The 14748-nt window shown below is 47.7% G+C and overlaps 1 protein-coding gene across 1 annotated transcript; it reads left to right on the forward strand.

Moving 5' to 3' along the window:
* The first annotated feature begins 4322 nt into the window (after positions 1–4322).
* HSPA2 (heat shock protein family A (Hsp70) member 2) lies at positions 4323–6709 on the forward strand. Its single transcript, XM_082760452.1, has one exon. The coding sequence runs from the start codon at positions 4414–4416 to the stop codon at positions 6316–6318; it is 1905 nt and encodes a 634-aa protein (XP_082616578.1). The 5' UTR covers positions 4323–4413; the 3' UTR covers positions 6319–6709.
* Positions 6710–14748: the final 8039 nt, after the last annotated feature.

Consider the following 14748-nt stretch of genomic DNA (forward strand, 5'->3'; position numbering starts at 1 on the left):
ACAACAACAAAAAACCAAACCTCTAAAAATTACATGGAAAATCCTTGAAGTGTAATCAGAACATATGCTAAAGATTAAAAAGCCAGAGGTGAATAAAGTCACGTGTTTTTAAAGCTCATAATTTTAAACAAGTTTATAATTTTAGGAGATCTGACTCATGATTTTTGAACTTCTGGTTTGGCAATACTAAATTACTGTGCCCTATGTTCTGCTATTCTGAGTATTTCCATATTTCTGATCATGCATTTGTGTAATTTGCAGAAAATGTGTTATACTGACTTGCAGATTCTTTTTTTTTTTTTTTTTTTTTTTTCCACACACACAAAAAGTAGCATTTGTTTAAGAAAAACACCTGTAATAGGACTGTCTTTCAAAACAAGTAGTGTCTGCTTGCAAACAGTGGAAGTATCTGAAGACAAAATAACACCAAAAAAAAGTTAGAAAAATAACATAAAAAGTTACAAAGTTGAAATTACAGTTTTTAACACAGCAGCAACTTGTCAGAAGAATCTGTTGTCATTTCAACCATTGGTATTCTTGTCTGAATTCCAATTCCTGTGTATATATTCACAAATAGGAATGAGATGAAGAGCTTCAGCAATGGAAGGGTAGTTAGGTAAAGTGTTATTTGTTCTTGGAACAACTGTTGCTTAGATTTTTCTGAACTGGGTGTCGTAAAAGAATGCATTTACCCTCACCGATACAATCTGATTTATGCTATTTTTTGGACAGCTTTGATAAGGAAATGGCTACTAATCTCCAGAATTTAAGGTCTAAGATCTTATTATCATCAGATGACCTGAACTCCTGTATATGACAGGCCATTACATTTTAAATTTATCATATCAATGAACCAAGCAGCTGATATCTGATTAAACTGTAACTAGTGTTCACTCCTATTTCTATACTACATTGCTTTATGACATACGTTGGAAAAAGAAATAATCATACTTTTATCAAGATAAAGATATGGGCTGAGTGCTCAGTTCTGCTCCAGATACTAAGCTCTTGCTTCATTGAAGAAATCTAAATATCATCTACAGTTCTGGCTGGGTGGTGTAATGGAGAATAGCCTACAGCGTATTGCATTACTGCCAAACAGGAGCCATGGGATCGATCCTAAACACAAATAAATGCATCAGAAAGAGCCCCGCATGCTTCCAGAGGTGCCGACCGGCTGCTCTGGAAGTATTAAAATATGTTTTACAGGTTCAGGATGAGGGAATCCCAGCAAATGTTTTCTTTAAAGGGAAAATCAGACTTGTGCTAAAGTCCTCAGCATAAAGTGTGCTCTCTAATTTCTGAACCAGTCTGTTTGGCTCACCTGTAACATGACTGCATATGAAGCAACATAAAAGAAAATCATGTGGCTCTTCCCATATGAGAGGATGACTGTAGAGATGAGTTGGTGCACAAATTGTGCTGCAAGTCTTAAGAGAACTGCTGACAAAAAGCAGGCGTGTAATAGCTCTGCTGAGAAGAGAGAATACGTCTAATGAGGCTTTAGAGGTTGTTCCCTCGAGTTAGACTGGACTTTCTCTAAGGACATCTGTAGGAGATGAGAGATGACGGCAAGAAAATCACATCAATTTTTGATTGGGAACAAAAGTTTAAAAAGAAGTTCAGACCTATGTGTATTGATGTACGAGAAGAAAACAGCACCTGTGTGCTCAGCTGGAAAAGAAATTCTTCTGCAGCAGGCTAAATGAAATATTTGGTAGCCTGAGTCTACAGGCCTTTTGATTTTTTCCTGACATTGTCCCTGATTGTCCATAATTTACACCATTAGCATTAAAGTGGTATGCTTATGCATTCCTCCCAGCTATTTTCTCCAAATTCATGATAGCAAAACTACAATTAAAAAAATTTAAATAAATGAGGGAGTACTATTAGGGTAAGCAGTAATCCCAATCAGTGCAAACAGCTCTTTAGCGGGTTATCAGCGCATCTGGATAGCTGCACAACTACACCAGGGCCATATTAGTTATTAGGCCAAGGCAACCATCACCCCAAACAAGTTTTGTCTGGAGCAGCTGTGCATATTCTGTGCCTGGGCTGATGAAACTCACAGCTGAAAGCTTTGGGCCAAATTCATGAAATCTCCTTTCTGAAGCTGACAGAACCCGTTTGATTACACCTACATCTGAATGAGATATCAAATTAATTTTGATATAAAGACATTATTATCTGCTTATTGTGCTAATCAAGATTTCTGTGTCATTTCCTGGTCCATTTGCTCTTTCCTTCTCTTTCTACAGAGGCAGGAATACTCTTTTTATTCTTAAATAACAGCGTCTGAGTTTACATTGCATCTACCAAAACTGGGTCCTCGTGCATTCTCATGCACGTTCCACAATCCTCACAAGGACACAAATAACAAACGGCCTCTATTTTTCACCTGGAGCTGAATCTATCAGCCAACTCTCTTTGTATCTCTCCAGCATTTCTCTCTGCTCCACATGATACCATCAACTGCATGAAGGAGCAGGGAAGTACAGGAAGAGATAGTTCAGTGATGAATCAGTCACTGGTCTGACTACAAGAGCCACCGACACCCTTCCCATCACAGAAACCAGCACACGGGAGGCAGAGAACCTCCTGCTGGAGGTACGGGGGCTGACACCTTCCATTTTCCATTCCCTTCTGGATTTCTCCAAGGTCGGAACCGCTGTGTTAAAAAGGATTGGGCTGTGTGGAATAGTTACTTAAGCATGTTCATTATTTACCATCAGAAAGGGAAGCCCTTCTGTCCCCAGACTACATACATGCCTGCTACGTAAGAGGCAGAATTCTCATGTCGTGTAAAAAACGCTTTCAAAAACAAACTAATTGAACCAAGGATGTTTCTGAGAGGGTGTAATAACTGCATGAGCACAAGCCACACTGGTAAAAGCTGTAACACTTTCTACGAGGGCTGCTATAACATAATGCTGAAGGCTGGGGACAACATTCACGAAAGATGATTTAAACATACACCGTGTTTAATCCTTCCTTCACGTAACACAAAACTCTGCGTGTAGCAGACTTTCGGCTGCTCTTTTCAATCAGCAATCCACAACTTGCTCAGGGGAAGAGCGATCTCAGCGCGGCATTTTGCTCTCCTGACTATAATTGGAATATCTCGAAGTGTTTGTCTCAAACTCAGGAGGAATAACTTGGAGCCACCACGGCAGATTTTCACGTTTAATGCCTTCTCATCAAAGCCCTCGCCTCGCTGCGAGTTAACAGCCCCCCCCTCCGCCCCCCCCCAAGCCTTTGCTAAATGTAGGCGTGACGGCATTTTAACATTAGCACAACAGACAAAAATTTGGAGGCGTTTCAAGAATGGCCAGCAGGCAGCAACAGGGCTCCCCTCCAGCCGCCCACGCTGCTCTTTTTTTTTCCAGAGGGGACAGCGAGGAGGTGGCAGCGCCCCGCGGGCAGGGCTGCTCGGGGCGGCGGGCAGCTCGGCCGTCTGTCAGCTCGCCAAATTCAGCCGAAATAAGGCTAAAAATCGCCTAAAAATCGGGACGGCCGCTCTGCCATAGAGGGAACGAGCCGAGCCCTGAGGAGAATTCACCTCAGGAGCGGCCAAGGGGGGGAGTGGAGGGGGGGGGGGGGGGGGGCGCCTCAGCTCGCTGACGAGACGGGGGCGGGCTGGCGGCGTGAGGGGAGACGGGGGGGGTGAGGGGGGCAAAACTGCCGCCTTGCGACCAAATAAGGGTAAATTCGCCACCAGGCGGCCGCTGGGAGGTGACACGCGGCGTTTGACGGAACTTTCAGGAATTATAAGCGCTGTGAGGGGGGCGCTGCCCCGCCGCACTCCCCCCCCCCCTCCCACCCCTGGCGCCCCTCAGGGGCTCGGGGTGACTCTGAGGAGGGGGGGCGCGTGCCCAGCCCCTTGGCAGCGCGGCGCGAGTTGCGTAGCGACCACGCCCCGCCCCCCGGCCCTCCTGCCCGCTTCCCATTGGACAGCGCTGACGTCGATCCCCCGGCCCTCGCGCCCAACGTCCAGTGGAACTTTCTAGCAGAGCTTCGGGCGCGGAGGGGGGCGGGGCCAGCGGGGAGCGCGCGCTGTGATTGGCCCGCGGCCGTGGCGCACGCTGCCAAGCGAGAGGGATCGAGAAACAACAGGAAGAAGGCAGACGGCCGCCGCGCGGGGCGTGGCTAGAGGGGGGCGGTGCGCTGCTGATTGGCTAGGAGGCAGGGGGCGGGCGCTGCTCGTGGAGGCGCGGCGACGATTGGTCGGTCGCGGCAGGCGGGCTTCTGGATTGGTCCGCGGCGTTCTGGCAGGTTCCAGAAGGAGGCTGAGCGGGCTATAAAAGGGGCGCGGGCGGCGAGGCAACGGCAGAACGCGCCGCGGCAGGCAGCGGGAGCGGGTGGCGGGGACGTGACCGGGAGCCAACGAGCAGCTGATCGCAGAAAGCCGCCGTCATGTCTGGCAAAGGGCCGGCGATCGGCATCGACCTGGGCACCACGTACTCGTGTGTGGGCGTCTTCCAGCATGGCAAAGTGGAGATCATCGCCAACGACCAGGGCAACCGCACCACGCCCAGCTACGTGGCCTTCACCGATACCGAGCGGCTCATCGGCGACGCTGCCAAGAACCAGGTAGCGATGAACCCCACCAACACCATCTTTGATGCCAAGCGCCTCATCGGCCGCAAGTACGATGACCCCACCGTGCAGTCGGATATGAAGCACTGGCCCTTCCGCGTGGTGAACGAGGGTGGCAAGCCCAAGGTGCAGGTGGAGTACAAGGGCGAGATGAAGACCTTCTTCCCCGAGGAGATCAGCTCCATGGTGCTCACCAAGATGAAGGAGATTGCCGAGGCCTATCTGGGGCGCAAGGTGCAGAACGCTGTCATCACGGTGCCTGCTTACTTCAATGACTCCCAGCGCCAGGCCACCAAAGATGCTGGCACCATCACCGGCCTGAACGTGATGCGTATTATCAACGAGCCCACAGCAGCTGCGATAGCCTACGGCTTGGACAAGAAAGGTACCCGGGCTGGTGAGAAGAACGTGCTCATCTTTGACTTGGGAGGGGGCACTTTTGATGTTTCCATCCTTACCATTGAGGATGGCATCTTTGAGGTGAAGTCCACAGCTGGGGACACCCACCTGGGGGGGGAGGACTTTGACAACCGCATGGTGAACCACTTTGTGGAAGAATTCAAGCGTAAGCACAAGCGTGACATTGCTGGCAATAAGCGCGCGGTGAGGCGACTGCGTACGGCTTGCGAGAGGGCGAAGCGCACTCTCAGCTCTTCCACGCAAGCTAGCATTGAGATCGACTCCCTGTACGAGGGCATTGACTTCTACACTTCCATTACTCGTGCCCGCTTTGAGGAGCTCAATGCCGACCTCTTCCGTGGCACCCTGGAGCCCGTAGAAAAGGCCCTGCGTGATGCCAAGCTAGACAAGGGCCAGATCCAGGAGATCGTGCTGGTTGGAGGCTCCACCCGTATCCCCAAGATCCAGAAACTACTACAGGACTTCTTCAATGGCAAAGAGCTCAACAAGAGCATCAATCCTGATGAGGCTGTTGCTTACGGTGCTGCCGTGCAAGCGGCTATCCTCATGGGAGACAAGTCTGAGAACGTGCAGGATCTGCTCCTGCTGGATGTCACCCCCCTGTCCCTGGGCATCGAGACAGCCGGCGGGGTGATGACCGCCCTCATCAAGCGTAACACCACCATTCCCACCAAACAGACGCAGACCTTCACCACCTACTCAGACAACCAGAGCAGTGTCCTGGTCCAGGTGTACGAGGGTGAGAGGGCCATGACCAAGGACAACAACTTGCTGGGCAAGTTTGATCTGACAGGCATCCCCCCAGCGCCCCGCGGGGTCCCCCAGATCGAGGTTACTTTCGACATAGATGCCAATGGGATCCTGAACGTCAGCGCGGTAGACAAGAGCACGGGTAAGGAGAACAAGATAACCATCACCAACGACAAGGGTCGCCTCAGCAAGGATGACATTGACCGTATGGTGCAAGAAGCAGAGAAATACAAAGCAGAGGACGAAGCCAACAGAGATCGGGTGGGAGCCAAGAACTCGCTCGAGTCCTACACTTACAACATGAAGCAGACGGTGGAGGATGATAAACTGAAGGGAAAGATCAGTGACCAGGACAAGCAGAAAGTGCTCGACAAGTGCCGGGAGGTGATCTCTTGGCTCGATCGCAACCAGATGGCTGAGAAAGAAGAGTACGAGCACAAGCAGAAAGAGCTGGAGAAACTCTGCAACCCGATCGTCACAAAATTGTACCAGGGAGCTGGAGGAGCTGGGGCAGGTGGATCTGGTGGCCCGACCATCGAAGAAGTAGATTAAAAGGACTGAGCACAGACTGGTTTATGGACAGTCACTCCATTCTTTGCTTTATATTTTTCTAACGTTTAAGAAAAACGTCATTGCCAATAACAGAGTTTATTCTGTTGGGTGTGTATAAAGGCAGATCTATCAGCTTGGTTTTGATAAAAGGGAAGGCACGTCCTGCTTTATAAGGTTAGTAATAGAGAAGTTTTGTTTAATTCAGATACAGCTACTTGTATTCTGGATGTTTGTCTCTGTTTAAGTGTCTCTTCTAAAGTAACCACGCAACTGTTGCAGTTGACAAGTTTCAAGTTATGCATGGGGAAAAAAAACCAAAACTTTATGGAAGATGAGAAATGCCGAACTTCTGGAAATTTTGGTAATAAATAAAATGTATTTAAAGCATAAATCTAGCTTCCTTCATTTTGTGGGTGGGGGGCGGTGGGGTGGGTGGGTGCCCCCAACCCCCTGTGCGGGGCTGGGGTGGTGACGGGGAGCCCCGAGGAGCCGTGGGGGTGCCTTTCCTCACAGGCACAGAGCTCCCGGGCGGGCTCGTCCCCTCCCTGGGGAGCTGAGCTTGCTTCAGGCTGGTGGGGGGGCTTGGGCTGGACTCCCCCCAGCTGTGGGGTGTGGGGCACAGGGCCCTTTATCGTGCAAGTGCCCCCGAAAGGAGCGGCATGGGAACGAGCACAATTAGACAGGTCTGCTCTGGGGACAGCTGGGCTTGGCAGTGTGTGGCTGGCTATACAGTCTGCTGAGTTATTCCTGGGTTGCTTGCATGCAAGCTGAGCTTCTATTTTATTATTTTTTTTTGTACTAAAAGTGTTTTTCCTCTAAGTTGATCGAAAGTACGGCTGCCAAGGATCCTGAGCGCGGTAAATGCTGAATAATGAGTCCGGCTGCCAAAGCTGATAGAACAGGCAAATTCTGCAGTAGTTAAACTCGCCCAGCTCTCCTCCAAACAGCCTCTGGAGCTCTTGCTCTGTTTCAGAAAGCAAAACAGCAGTGTTTGGAGTCAGAGGAGCCGAGAGCTAATCGGCTGTAGTGGAAGAGCCTGATGACACGCACATTTCGGGCTGCCTTGTCCTTTAAGGGAAAAAACTGCTCGGCAGCAGGCAGTTGCAGGAAATCAGCAGGCTGGCTCTTGTTTGGGTGAGCGGGGCAGGCGCTGCGCCCGCTGCAGCTCCAGCAGCTTTCTGGGCTCGAATCCCCTGAGCTTGCAGGTGGTGGAGAAAACACCTCTGTGGGACGTTTTGTTGGAAGAGGGCAGGCTAAAATAAACTCGCGTGGTGTTTAATACCGGCGGAGATGTAAAAGGCTGGTTTATGAGGAGGATTTCTCTCGGCTGGCTTGCCAAGCGCAGGCTGCTGGTTCCTGCGCACTATCGTGTGGCTGCAGAGAGGGGTTACAGTGCTACTGGAATGCCAGGCTTGTAAAAAGCTTGTTTGATCAGCTGTTGGCTTAAATTACTCAAAACCACTTAAAGTTTATTGAATGGTTCATATGTAAATGGCAGTACAATCACAGTAGGACTTGAAAAGTCAATTACTGCAACTTAAGCACCTGCTGACTGCTTAAGCAAAAACTGGGAAGGCTGTAATCAGGCGGGCTGTTTCTGATGTTTAGGTACGCAGCATTTTCCTGGCAATCAACCCCTGGATGTCCAGACTGTAGCAAATACAGGACCACGAGAATGTAGAAGCCACCATGGCTTTTTGATTATTTTTTTCCCAGGAGCTAATAGAGAAATACATTTGTGAATAGCAATAGGTCGTCTGCAAGAAACAAGTTGTTACTGTGAACTGTAATATTTCATCAGATGCCTGCTTCCTAACTGCTACGGGGCGCCGATAAGGGTCAGGTAGCACCCGTGGTCACTGTAAATTAAGGTTAACTATTTTTTCTGTTGGCTGACTTGTAATTGTCCTCGCCACGTAGTTTCCTTTGCTCTCCAGCTCTCGGTGTGCGTTCTTCAGTGTCGCTCCCCAGTTATTAAATACAATTTCTTGTTGTTTTTCCCAAGCGTCTATTTAAGTGCATCGCAGAGCTCATTTGGCTAAATGCAGGCAGCAGGTTGTTTGTCACCTGTCCTTTCGCTCACCTCGGCCACTGCTGCTCTGTGCTGGTGGCTGCATTTCGGTGCAGGGACAGGGACCAGGGGAGCAAGGCACCTCTGCAGACACTGGGAGTTAAAGCACCCAAGCAGCCGAGGACATGCACAGGCTAAAGCTGGAGTAATTCTGGAGTAATTGTGGGCTTTTTTTTTTTTTTTTTTTTTTTCCTGAGAAAGGGATACTTTTTAGCCCAGACAGATTGTGGGGCACATTTTAAGGATGAGGAACTTCTGCTTGCATGCACAACTGGAAAGATTGGAAGTCTCAAGGCACAAAGTAACCTTTCAGAAATGTAAACAGCTCCCCAAAATGCAAGAGGCAGAAAACTTGAAGAGCTCAGAGCCACATTCCTCGCATTGGTCTACTTGGTTTATAAAACGAAGAATAACTTTGGGTTGGTTTTCAGTGTATTGAACTTACTGCAGAGAGAAACTTTTCCTGCTGAAGTTAGTGGTGACTCCCCACTGACTCCAGTGGGTATAATTTTTCCACCTGGTTTCTTAAAGAAGCAAAGTAGGTGTGAGAGGGGGAAATGCTTCTCCTCATTCGCAGATGGGACAATTTGATCTGTACAGGTAGTTCTGTGGAGTAGTTGCGCATTTGAAATGAGTTTGCCAACGCCAGGAAAATAATCTGGTCTAAAATCTGCAGTTTCATTGCTTCCACACTCAGCGTGCCTCATCCTCGGCACTGTCCTGACTCGCAGGGAAAGCCTCCTCCTTTTGCCAGAACTGTGGCTTTGCCTTTTTGAATTTTGCTTATTCTTAAATAGGGCTGTGCAAAGACCAAGCCCATGGGAAGGTTATAAAGTGGCTATAACTTCGTAGCACTTTGTGTAACTATAGCATTAACTTCTGATGGCTCCTTGTATTTGCTGATCAGGTTTATTTGAATGGCGTTATTTTATATAGAGGAACACCCGTAGCCTTAATACTGGAGAATTTAATCACCCAAATTAAAATCCCTAAGCGCTTTAGTGCTTCCCTGGCCATGCAGCCAGGTGTGGAGCAACGTGAAGCAATCCCTCCGTGTGCCGTGCAGGGAATCCTGCGATGCCCCACCCTCGCTCTGCAGGGGAATGGGAAGAGCCAAAAGAGCCGAAGCAAAACCAAAATAATAATAATAATAAAATACTGAACTAATGCCATGCAAGAGAGCTGCGAGGGAGCTGAGGACACCTGAGACAACCTGTTTGGGAGCAGGGAAGCTGGGACGTGCTGGGGCTGGCTGCGTCCCCCCAGCCGGGCTGGTGACTCAGCCCCATGCCCCGCCGCCTCCGTAGCATCTGTTTGAAGTTCTGAAGCACAGAGGGCTTAGCAGACAGGCTGCAGCCCTGCTCATCCCTTGTGATAGCATCTTAAAGACCAGAGTGAATATACCCCAGCAGCCGGCCTTTTATCTTGCGGGAGACACGGCGGAGAGCCCCGCAGGCTGGGCAGCTTTGCTCTCGGCAGCTGCCTGTCATTTGTTTGAGAGGTTCTCCTTCAAGGTCTGGGGCACCGTGGGGCGCAGCCGAGGGGTGACAGCTCTGAAGATGTGACATTCCAGGACTGCGCTGCTAATCTCATCCTCCACGTTGCCAGCTGCTCCCCCAGGTACATAGGAGGGACAGCGAGAGAAGGCAAACGTGCTCAGGGAATTCACATCTCCAGCCTCGGCATTTTTCTGCATGTATGTGCAAGGTATGACATTAAAAAACCTGCACTTACTCTCAGCCTGCATGCTTAGCATTAAAGTGCCTTTTTTTTTTTTTTTTTTTTTTTTTTTTTCCCAGTCTTGCCAAAGCATTGCAACATAACAGCATTTCAAGCTCTAATGATTTAAAAGGTATCCCAAATGTCTCCTTCTTTACCCAGCCCTGCGCCTGGCATGAGGTTCTCCTACTTTGTCCCTTTGGAAAGTACACAGTGGTGTAATCTCTGCCTCCTTTAGGAAGCTGGTGCCTTGGTATATGGGAATCCTGTGATATTAACCCAGCAAAGCACGTGGATGCTCTTACAGCAGCAAAATTATGCTCTGCAGTTGTTCATCACAGGAAAGTTGCCACCCCTCCCTACCCCACAGCAAAACGAGTTATGCCAGTAAGGCTTCTCCAGCACACCCACGTGGGGCAGGTATCACATCTCTCCACCGCTCTCATCCACATATTTATGCAGGCAGCAGCCTTTAGCGTGGACCTGCCTCTCGAGTGGATTTTGCTTGTAGCAGTGCGGTGATTATATAGCTGGGCAGGCCAGCATTTCCAGATGCAGCAACATACTTCACTTCCACATATGAAGCAGCAGTATTTAAAACCCCTGATCCGCCCCTGCATGACCCATTTGCCTTTACTCTCTCCTGCACCAGTAGGGTGGAGACATAGAAAAGCTGGTTCCTCTGGTCATCCCAATAACAGCACCATTTTAGAGAGGGGAACCAGGACATTTTTGAAGTCTTTTTTTTTTTTTTTTTTTTTTTTTTAAAGGAAAATCAAAAGTAATACAGGAAATTTTTGTTCCTTTTTGATTGCTGAAGATACTCTCTCCCACTGCTCAGGAACCACTTTTTGTGTACAGAAGGTGCCAGCTCACTGCTGTGTCCTGGACAAAAAGGCACGAACTCATTTTTGCTCGTGCTAAGGCAGCAGTTAGCAGCACCACAGCTGTACCCTATCTGTTGGAACACGCTAAAATGCCACTGCTGTGTTTTGAATACCTCCGTATCTCAGACAAAAAAAAAAAAAAAGCACATGGGTTTACTGGTCTTGGTTGCTTTGCTTTAAACTGGCTAGCATCACGAAATATTTGTTAAATATCAGTCCCTGTAAGAGCTCTTGCAAGGCTGAGCTGACAGTTTAGCAATCACATATCATAGCTGGAAGCAGCATTTATTTCCGCTAAGCTGTATCCAAAAATGTAGACATATTCCTCATATTTCTTTCAAAACCATGTTTATTTCTCATTTGGCAAACTCCTTGTTTTCCTACAGATCTCATTCACAGCATGTTTGCAAGTGTACTAAGACAGCCTGCTTAAAGACAACCGATGCTAGCGAGTCCTTAGTCCTGTCCCCAGCTCTACATGTGGAAGAGAAGTAAACTAAAAATTATAAATTAAATAAAAATTCTCAGTAATAAACTAAAAATATTGTGCTCTACAATAATTATTTCAAGGCTCACAGTATTGAATAGAGAAGATCTTGTCTGTAGCTAGGCTGTATTAAATTTTCACTATATTTTCCTCCTTGTATAGCAGTGAGATGGTTATTATGCTCTGGAGAAGAAATAGAAAGTGGGCTATTGACGTTTTTGTTAAGCTCCGTAGATTTCTGAGCACCTCAGAATGCTGGATCTAAATCAAATTTATGAAAATACCTGTTGGATATGAGGCACATTTACATACTTCTTCCTTTCTGTAAGAGGCGTGTTCATAACAAAAGGTTGATTGTTAGGAGCACAAGGCAAATGTCTAGCTGCATGAAAATAGCTGACAAGTGCTAATGTTCAATAATCTCATCTGATAAAACCACGCGGAGGGAGTAATTGCAGGAGGATTTCATTAAAAGAATGTGCAGCTGGTTTTTCTGGCTTCCCAAGTGCAGGCTCTATTCCCATACGCCATGCTAGGCAGTCGTTGTGGTCTGATTTCCCTCAGAACTTCATCGTGGCTCTGACAGCTAGCTCTTACTCTGACCATCAGCAGGGTTGTGTCCGTGGATGTGGTCGCTGCCAGACACGGGAGGCAGCTGGGCCACAGGGCTGGGAACCTGGGGCAGGGCTGGCAGTGGTGTAGCAGGACGTTAGGGGGACACAGCATCTCGCCAGGAGCTGTGGGACAGCCCTTTAACCACCTTTTGCTTTGGATATCTGAATTATGGAGCTAAAGGCTGCGGTGCTGATAGAGGGGGGCACTGCAGATTGCTGAAAACAAGGAACAGGAGCTTCAATTTTGCACAAATATGACATGAAAAAGCACACCAGTGCTAACAGTGGTATGCCCGGGGACATTATTCCATTCATACAGCATGATCATCTTTTTAATGAGCAGGCAAAAGTAGTTGGCAGGTAAATGGCATAGTCATGGAGTAAGTATTACCTCCTGCGAAATTGAATTCTACGCTTCTGTGTCTAATGCAAACAGCCGTGCACATACAGAGTCTAATATTCCCAGGGAAACCAGGGCTGACATTTACCTGCCCCTGGGAAGAGAGGAGGAAATTAATATGGTGGCTCTGGAAGCCAGAGACTTGACACAACGAGAAGGAAAAAAAAAAAAAAAAAAAAAAAGAGGCAGAAAAGAGGTGAATGACTCTGAATGGCCGGTGAGTCAGTGATATTTTTCTTGAGTTTATGCATGTGTTTATTTTCTGGGTGTGATATCTGAATTAAACATTAGATATACCTAAGGAATGGTTACATATGCGTACTGTTGAGTGTTTGCAGCTACTGAGACGCACACGGACACAGACACCACAAGAAACAACATTAAAAGAAGTGCTATTAAGGCTGCAAAGTCAGTTGCTCAGGAAGTATGAAGTGCTGGAATTATGACCATCTGAGCAATCCTATTTCTTGCTTTCTTTCTTTCTTCTTATGTATCATAACCCAGTTTTTAATTACATGGTAGCATATTTATTTATGTTTTTCTATAGGGCACCTCAGTCCGTGTGCAGGACGGGCAGCATGTGCTCTGTAGGAAAGTCATATGTCCCAGTTCAATGCACGCCTTTTTTACTGCATGCTGGCCAGCCCCACCTCTGAAGGAGTGTCCTGTGAAGCTCATCGCCATCACATCTGAGTGCTTCATGCCAGTTTTCACCCCTGAGATGTGACACAGGGAATAAAATAAAACTATAAAAGCAGAACACCTTCTTCCTATTATGGGTTTGTCCACTGGAAATGCCAAGGCACTCAGCTCAGTACTTTTTTTTGTAGGTTTAAGTACAATTCCCATTGGCTTTGGTCACAGCTGTGGATACTCAGTCCTGCCAAGGCCCTTTGCTCAGAAAGAAGAGAGAATGCAAATAATGGTCATTAGCTTTAAATGCGGGTTGAAGTGATTTGCCTGGAATTCTGTGACTGAAGCCTGTATGGAAATCAGTTTCCCACATAGCCTTCAACTGCTTCAACCATTACACCTTAATTTCACTTCTTGTAATCTTCTGGCGCACTCACTTTATAGCTTCCAACTTTTGCAACAGCCAAAGCAGGGATCCAGCAGACACTAATCTCCTTTGCGACACGATGCCAGGCTTTTAATTCTTTTTCAGACTGATATCCATTTGGGCCATCAGCATGGGTGGGATGTTTGGTGCTCAGCTCTGCATTAAGTAGCTGTGCTGAACTGATCTCCTGCAGTGAGCACTTAATTAAGTAGAGTGCTGTGTCTGAATATGCCAGGTCTCCTGTCCAGGGAATACCGTCAGTCTCGGGGTCCTCCCAGCACTGTTGTCTGTTCTAGCCTCATAGCTTGGCCAGAGCCAGTTCTGTCCCACTGCACACAAATCCCTTCTGGATATCTTCATCTCCCCTACCTCACCTGGCTGCCTCTCCAATTGCCAGGCCTTCCTTGCCTGCCTGGCCGGCTCTTTCTTTAGCTCTCAGCCCCAGACTTCCCACTGAGAGTTGTGCTTCCTGTAGGTAGTTCTCAGTTTCAGTTTATTCCTCTATTTCCTCCGGGCTTTTTGTGTAAATTTGCTCCCAACCCTGGTAAAGCAGTAGTCCTATTTCCTGAGTATCTCCCACTTGTCCTTTGCTTTCGGTAGTTCTTTTGGCAGGACTTGTACTGGAGCAGAGGTGGGCTGATGGTCCCCTGAGGAAGATGACAGCCCCACTCTATCAAGCAGTCTGCTGATGAGCCATTAATCCCATACCTCCCACTGTCCTCTGGTGGGAGCCTATTTCTGCAGTGCTGCCTGGCTGCTGTGAGTGAGATTTGAGGTCGCTCTGAAACCTGCTTCTCTCATCCTCTTAAATATGTAACTTGGCTGCCAAGTCATGGATATGTACTTGGCAGCCTGCAATAGCAACTGGAAACACAACATACACAATATGATTGTCAAAAAAAAAAAAATAATAATGGGGGGGTGACTGCAGAGAACAGAGTCAGCTGAATTTTCGGGATGATTTGAGATTCTTGCTTAGCTATTCATGGACTAATTTTGTTAGCATGGATAAGCCTTTAAAAAGTACAGAAGAAAAGATGCAGTGTCTGGACAGCTGTGGGAATGGGAGGCAGCTAGGGACAGGAAGCAGATTGTTTCATGGAAATTCTCTTTCCCCACATTGTATTGTCCCTGTGCTCTTCCATGTGCTCACGAACATCTTAGTGCTGCTTTCAGGAGTATTTTCCATAGT

The sequence above is a fragment of the Aythya marila genome (genome assembly GCF_965140915.1).
Source record: "Aythya marila genome assembly, chromosome: 5".
Lineage (NCBI taxonomy): Eukaryota > Metazoa > Chordata > Aves > Anseriformes > Anatidae > Aythya > Aythya marila.